Source organism: Buteo buteo, chromosome 3 (genome assembly GCF_964188355.1).
Source record: "Buteo buteo chromosome 3, bButBut1.hap1.1, whole genome shotgun sequence".
NCBI lineage: Eukaryota > Metazoa > Chordata > Aves > Accipitriformes > Accipitridae > Buteo > Buteo buteo.
The window spans coordinates 66,721,630-66,728,530 of NC_134173.1; the positions used below are offsets into that span (position 1 = coordinate 66,721,630).

At 53.2% G+C, this 6,901-nt stretch overlaps 1 protein-coding gene across 1 annotated transcript; it reads left to right on the forward strand.

Annotated features, from left to right (window-relative positions):
* The first annotated feature begins 314 nt into the window (after positions 1-314).
* On the forward strand, positions 315-5,951 carry TRIB1 (tribbles pseudokinase 1). Its single transcript, XM_075023953.1, has 3 exons — positions 315-898; positions 1,305-1,597; positions 3,688-5,951. The coding sequence occupies exons 1-3, from the start codon at positions 593-595 to the stop codon at positions 4,154-4,156; spliced, it is 1,068 nt and encodes a 355-aa protein (XP_074880054.1). The 5' UTR covers positions 315-592; the 3' UTR covers positions 4,157-5,951.
* The last annotated feature ends 950 nt before the right edge of the window (positions 5,952-6,901 follow it).

The window sequence follows — 6,901 nt, forward strand, 5'->3', positions numbered from 1 at the left end:
GCTAGCAAAACGCTCCCTGCCTCTTTATCTTTCGGTTTACGAGCGGGAGGCGGAGGCTTCAGGGTTTTGGCGAGCGCTCTGGGTTTAGCCAGGGGCGAGCCCCAAAAGCCCAAAGGGTGATTCCCCCCCCCCCCCAACTCCCAAGCGCTGTCGTCCTCAGGATGGGGAGGAACGTGAGATGTTCCTTGCTCCGGCCGGAGGACCACGGGGCCGGGGTCCACGCCGCGTCCCCCGGACACGGCGGGTCGCGCAGCCAGGCGGGGCGGCGGGGTCCCCCGCCGCCCCGCCTGGCTGCGCGACCCGCCGTGTCCGGGGGACGCGGCGAGCCGCGGGTGGAGCGGAGCAGGCGTGTCCGAGCCTTCCTCCTCCCATTTCCCCGTGCGTCAGGGCTAGGAGGAGGAGGAGGAGCCTCACTTTTTTTTTTTTTTTAATTTTTTTTTTTTTTTTTTTTTTTTAAAAAGCCTCCAACTACTTTAGCGCGGAGTCGGCAGCAGATGGTGGACACGGCCCGAGGTTTCGGCGGGGAGAGCGAAGGGATGCGCCAAGCGCGTACCGCCCGCCCTTAGCTCCGCGCCCGTTCCCGTTCCCCTCCATGAGCCGCCCCGCGTCCCTCCTGCCGGCCGCCCGCTGCCGCAGCGCTCCGGCTAAGCGGCTCCAACCTCTCCACGACGGCCCCGCCGAAGAAACGCCGGCCGCCAAGTCCCCTCGCCTGGCCGACTGCGGACCCCCGGATTGCTTCAGCGCTCCCGGCTCCCCTTGTTCGCCGGCTTCACCCCCCGCCGGCGGGGGAGCGGCGGGTCCCAGCCTGATCGCCTCGTACCTGCTGCTGCCGCTGGCCGAGCGGGAGCAGGTGTCGAGGGCGTTGAGCGTCAGCTCCGGCCGGGAACTGCGCTGCAAGGTGAGCGCCGAGCTCCGCGGGAGCGGATTTTTTTTATTTTGAGGGGGGGGGGGGGTCTCTCTGAGCGCCGGACCCGGGGAGAGCCTTGCAAAACATCCTCCCCGGTTAGAAACGCCCGGCTTGGGGATTTCGATGCGCTGGGGGCAAGCTGTAACTCCGGGTTGCCTCAGAGGACCTTCCCCGAAAGGCTTCGGGGATGGTGGTTTGATTTATTCTTCCCCCCCCCCGCCCTCCCCTTTTCGATATAAAGTGAACAGGAAGGGTCTCGGTAACCGCTTTGAACGGCACTCCTGCCGAGCCCTGGCTCCCCTCCAGCTCCCTCGTCATTGTTTGGGGAGAGTTGCTACGCGAGCGGCTGCTTTCAACGGCCTTGAGAATGAATTTTGGTTTAATTTCCTCTTTACAGGTGTTCCCCCTCAAACACTACCAGGACAAGATCCGGCCTTACATTCAGCTGCCGTCGCACAGAAACATCACCGGGGTTGTCGAAGTCATCCTCGGGGACACCAAGGCCTATGTCTTCTTTGAAAAGGACTTTGGGGACATGCACTCCTACGTGAGGAGCTGCAAGAGGCTGAGGGAAGAGGAGGCTGCCCGGCTGTTCAAGCAGATTGTCTCCGCTGTAGCTCACTGCCACCAGTCGGCCATCGTACTCGGTGACCTCAAGCTCAGGAAATTTGTCTTCTCTAATGAAGAAAGGTAAGCGGTTATCACCAGCCAGCTCCGGGGTGAGTGGGGAGGGAGGAATGCCGCATCCAGAGACGCAAAAAGTGTCCCAGGGAGCGGAAACAGCCGTGTCAGCCAGGCATCACCTGCGAGCGATCCGAGTAGGTCTCCGTCATGTGCGTGTAGTAGGTCACGGATCTAACCGGCACGCACTTACTCTTAGTTAGATCTCGACTGATGAAAGGGAGGAAGCTCGCCGGGAGCTTCCTCTCATTCAGCAGAAGTTCAGTGAAACCCACTGGTAGACAAAGGGACAATAGTTCGGATGCTCATTAGCGCCAGAAGATGTCATGTGTGCCACTCATTCAGTGTAAAATGAATAGAAGGCAGAGAGAAAGAAAGGAGGGAGACCGAGGCGTTGTGCCCGGGAGGGGGAACGGCCCTGCTGGGGGAGCAGGAGGTGTGAGGAGCTGGAGCTCTGGTCCCTGCTCACGCCTGGGAGAGCTGCGGCTCTGGGGAAGGGTCTCCTTGCTGAAATCCCCTGCTGATCAGGGTTACGCTGCTAATAAAGACAGGCTGTGTCCTTCGAGGCTTTTTTCCTTCCGCCGCTACCGCTGGCTGTCGGTGCTTTCCGTGCCCCCTGTGCCCATGGGTGTGGGCACTCATGGGAGGGAAGGGGGGACACAGTTCAATATTGCTTTGGGAATCCTGCACCGAAGAAGAGCGCTTTCGTAAAACTTAGCCCAAAGCCTAGGTTTATAGAGAGGAGATCCAGAATCTAGCTGTTAAATTTAGATTAGGGAAATAATTCAGTATTTCCCTGGAGTGTTTGCTGCTCTTTTAGTGCCTCACCGCATGTGGCAGAGCCAGAAATACATTTTTAATCAGCAAAACTGACTCTGACTGGCTGCTTATCCTGTGGAAAGCTAAAAAAATAAGTAAAAGCTGTAATGGAGTTGTGCTTAATCTGATGAAACTGGAGGTGATATTACTGAAGCAGAATAAAACGCATGTGTTTTTTGTTTTTTGTTTTTTTTTTTAACTGGGCTAACGCTTCTTCAGGATATCGTTTATAAACGTGATAAGAAAATTAACCAGCACTGCCCCTCTTAAACAGAAACAACCATATGTTGACATGCAAAGAAAGTAATTCCTTTGAAGGAAAATATTGCAGCTTTTCCCGCCCATAAGAAGATGAAACATTTGTTGAAATGTTACATTGCACACAGTCTCGCTCATTTGGAAATAACGCGTTGCACAGGCGAGTGTCATGTGCATCCCATTTGGCAAGAAGAGGGTTAAGCAATGGCAGGCCGACTCGGGCTCCCCGGCACAGGTGCAGTTTCAGGGCTCCCGCAGCCAATCCCGGGCCCACGGTTCGCGTTGAGTCATATTTTCCGTTTGCAGAACCAATGGGTATTTGGCGAGGTCACGCTGAGGACAGGCTGCAGCCAACGCATCTACACCCCAGCGGGCTGCAAGGCAGCGCAGAGCCCTTCCAGGGCGAGCCGATGGCTTCCTCGCTGATGCGAAGGTCCCCTTTGCCCCCAAAACCGGAGGTTTAGGGTGGACCCACCTCCCCCTGGGAGGTGGGGGGTGCGTGGGGGGTGCGGTGGTACCCTCCGGAAAGGCAAAAAGAATAAATTACAAAATAAAATTAAAAAATAAAATGCAAAACAAAGGAGAGCCGACGGTCCCTGCATGCGCAGGAGGGAGCTGGACTTTGCAGTTTGCAAAATCACGCAGCTGGACTCTGTTTGCTCAAAGCCTGAACCTCAAATAGCGGCGTGCGCAATGCTTTGCAGCCGATTAACCCCCTGCAGTTGCAGTGCAACCTGCGTACACAGAAGGTGACTTGCTGATGTTCCTCAAGAGCCCCCTGTGTTGTTGAAACCCCCGGCAAATAAGCAGGCGTCACTGAGCGCCTACCCGATGCACATAGCTGCGCTTCCATTACACGGGTCCAGGAGTCCAGGCAACTTCTCCGCTGCAAATTAAAAAATGTTTCCTCTCTTTTTCTTTATGCCGATGTGAGAAGAGGAGTGGGGATTGCCGTGGCGGGGGCTCGCTTGTGCCTGGGTGTTGCTATTTCTAACCTTGGCTTCCTCTCCTGCCCTCCCTAGGACTCAGCTGCGGCTGGAGAGCCTGGAAGACACACACATCATCAAAGGCGAAGATGATGCGCTCTCAGACAAGCACGGCTGCCCGGCGTACGTCAGCCCTGAGATCCTAAACACGACAGGGACTTACTCTGGAAAATCGGCTGACGTGTGGAGTTTGGGAGTGATGCTCTATACTCTGCTGGTGGGACGCTATCCCTTCCATGACTCGGACCCTAGCACTCTGTTTTCCAAAATCCGGCGTGGACAGTTCTGTATTCCTGACCACGTCTCCCCCAAAGCCCGATGCCTCATCCGCAGCCTCCTGCGGCGGGAGCCCTCTGAAAGACTCACTGCTCCGGAGATCTTGCTTCACCCTTGGTTCGAGGCGGTCTTGGAGCCTGGATATACAGACCAGGAGACGGGAACTTCGGATCAAATTGTTCCAGAATACCATGGAGACAGTGACGATATTAGTTCCTTCTTCTGCTAACCGCGAAATCTCAAAAACCTCGGTGGTTCTCACCTCCAGCATCTTCGTAGGGTTTCATTTTTCCACGTTTGCAAACTCAACAGCATCTTAAAGTGCCAGTATGGTCAGAAAAGTGACCTTGTTTAAAATAAATGCCAACCCATAGATCTCCGCTCCCTGAACATACTCAGAGTTTCATCCTCCTGCTCTGCTGGTAGGTGCGTCCCGCCGGCCCCGGAGGACCCGTGCAGCTTTGCAAGAGCCACCTGGCTTCTCTCCTGCCTCCCGCATCCTCTACTGGTGTAACTGGTCGCATCTTGGCTGCAGAGTCTTATGGCTGGCGAGATGTGAGACAGAAAGGCAGCCCCGTCTCTGCTTTCCTGCGGTGGCTACGGGGCTGCAGAGCCCTGGCCGTGACGTGTAGGGCGTGGGGGACACGAGGCGCGCCTCTAACTGAGCAAACCTGACAGAAATGGGTAAAAAGGGGAATTGACTCGGCGTGCCACACTGGCCGGCTTGCAAAGTAGCTTTCTGACTGTAAGCGCACTTTAACGAGGGAAGGAGGTCTTCGCCCGCCACGGCCAGCTGCCTGCTCACTGCTGCACCTCTGGCTGGTGTTGCTTTCAGAGGCATGAAGCTCCTAGATCCACCCGTAAGACAAATCGCTGCTCTGGCTCTTTCCGAAGCAGAAACCAGTGGATCTCCCAGCTGGATCCCCTCCGATGCCATTCGCTGACCAGGAAAGCATTTTGAATAGACTTAAGCCTCACGTTACCATGGCATAGCCTATATAACTTTATGCCCTCAGCGAGCTTGTCAAGTAGCAGGTCTCCTTAGCTCCGAGTGCCAAAACATATCCGTTTACCAAACCGTAACACTATCGGCTGGGGCGTCTTCCCTTGGAAAACGATAAGGGGTATCTTGTACAGTACATGTAAACATGGTTGTGTTTTCCTACAGGCTCAACTCTTAAAAACATCACAACCCCTCTCCTCTTCCCTCCTCTACCCCCCCAAAAAAGTTAGTCTTAAGAGTAAAATCTCCACACGCCCTTAGTTGATTATTCAGGTATGTTGTTTGCCTCTGGCTACATTTTTTTTTCCCTTAAAATTTTTTTTTTTTTTTTGCATGATTATTCATAGACTTTCCAATGTGCGTGGATAATGAATATATCTAAATCATTAGCTTCCTGGGTTGGGGGTAAGTAAAGTTTAGTCCTGCCTAAAATTTCTGCTTTGTTTCACAATTGTGTCCAGTGGCTTATGCAAAGAGATGTCCATTCGCCTTAGGCGAGAGCACGGCTTCTGAAATGGCCGTGAGGTGGCTAACGTATGTCCCCAACACGGCACAGTTCCAGTGAAGTCATTTTAAGGGTTAACCCCCAGCAAGCTGCAGTCCCACCACGCGTTGCGAGAATACCATGTATACCTCATGGACTGTGTACTTTGTACATACCTTACTGTTTGGGGTTTTGTTTTCTTGTTTTGTTGTACTTTGTTTGTCCTACTAAGAGGTGTTGAAGAGCAATTTAATGTGAATTATTGTTGGCAATACTAACTTGACAGAATCATGAGCATTAAGAGCAGGGCGCTACAGCTCTCCGTTGCACTAAACCTCTCATGATTGCTTGACATTTGTATCTGTGATACAGTTTAACCCTTCTATGAAAAACAGTACATTTGTATATATTGGTGGAAAACTCTGCCAGAAAAGCTAAAAACACTATGATGTCCAACTTGTAAATATGTATATGTATGTGGAAGCCTGGATGATAAAGTCTGACTTGTAGAAAGTTTTAATAAACTTGGTTTCATAATGTTTGTCCCTATTTCTTGTCGTGTCTCGAGGGGAATGCAGCATGAGTATGTTTGGTTTAATCTGAAAAGATGGGGTTTGGCCTCGGAGAGGATCAGCTCATCTGCGGTCCCCAGGCGTGCTCCATCGTGCCGGAGCCACCGCAGCCTGAGCCCTGACTCCCCCAGCAATGCCTGGGGTTAAATCCCCCTGGAGATGAGTGGGGACAGGGGATGGCTCCTGCCTTTTGGGGGGTGGAAAGGGCCTGAGATGTCCCCAGAGCTACATGAAATGGGGTATCCCGTTCATCTGAGAAACAAGGGGGAGAGGAGTTACGGCCCTGCCTCTGAACTTCAGAAACCCTATTGCCTTTCAGCACGTGCCTTCGTTTCCATCTGCGCCCTGTGAGCAGAAAATGCTACGGCACTGCAAGGCTGTCGCCCTGCACCTGTGTGCGTGGCAATGTGATGCTCAAGCCAGTGGAAAATCGGATCTCAGGTGTCTAAAAGTGAGCAGCCAGAAGCAGAGGCAGTGGTCGAGAGCATTGGCTTTGACGGGGAGCCGGAGCCAGTGGGCAGGGGCTTGACCCTGCTGCCGGGAGGCAGCGGAGAGGCCGCCCGGTGCTCCCGTTAAAAATGAAGGGAAAGATTATTACAGCTGCTTTTCTTTGTGGCAAGAAGAGAGGAGTATAAATAGCAGCAGTATCAAGGTTAGAGAATGTGCTTTCCTGAAAGAGATCAAGCCACCCTTGTAATCCACCCGGAGCGGTGAGATCATCGCTCACAAGTAGAGAGGAGGAGGAAGAGAGTCTTGATTTTTATTTATACTTTGCCTCATGTTTAACTTTGTCCTTTTGCTTGAAATCTGTTCACCAGAGCAACTGCTTCCAGGCAGCTCTTTTGAGCAGGAGCAACTTTAAAAAGGGTTTTGCTTTTAGAAGGGGAGTGGAAAGAGAAAAGGAGGGAATAGGGA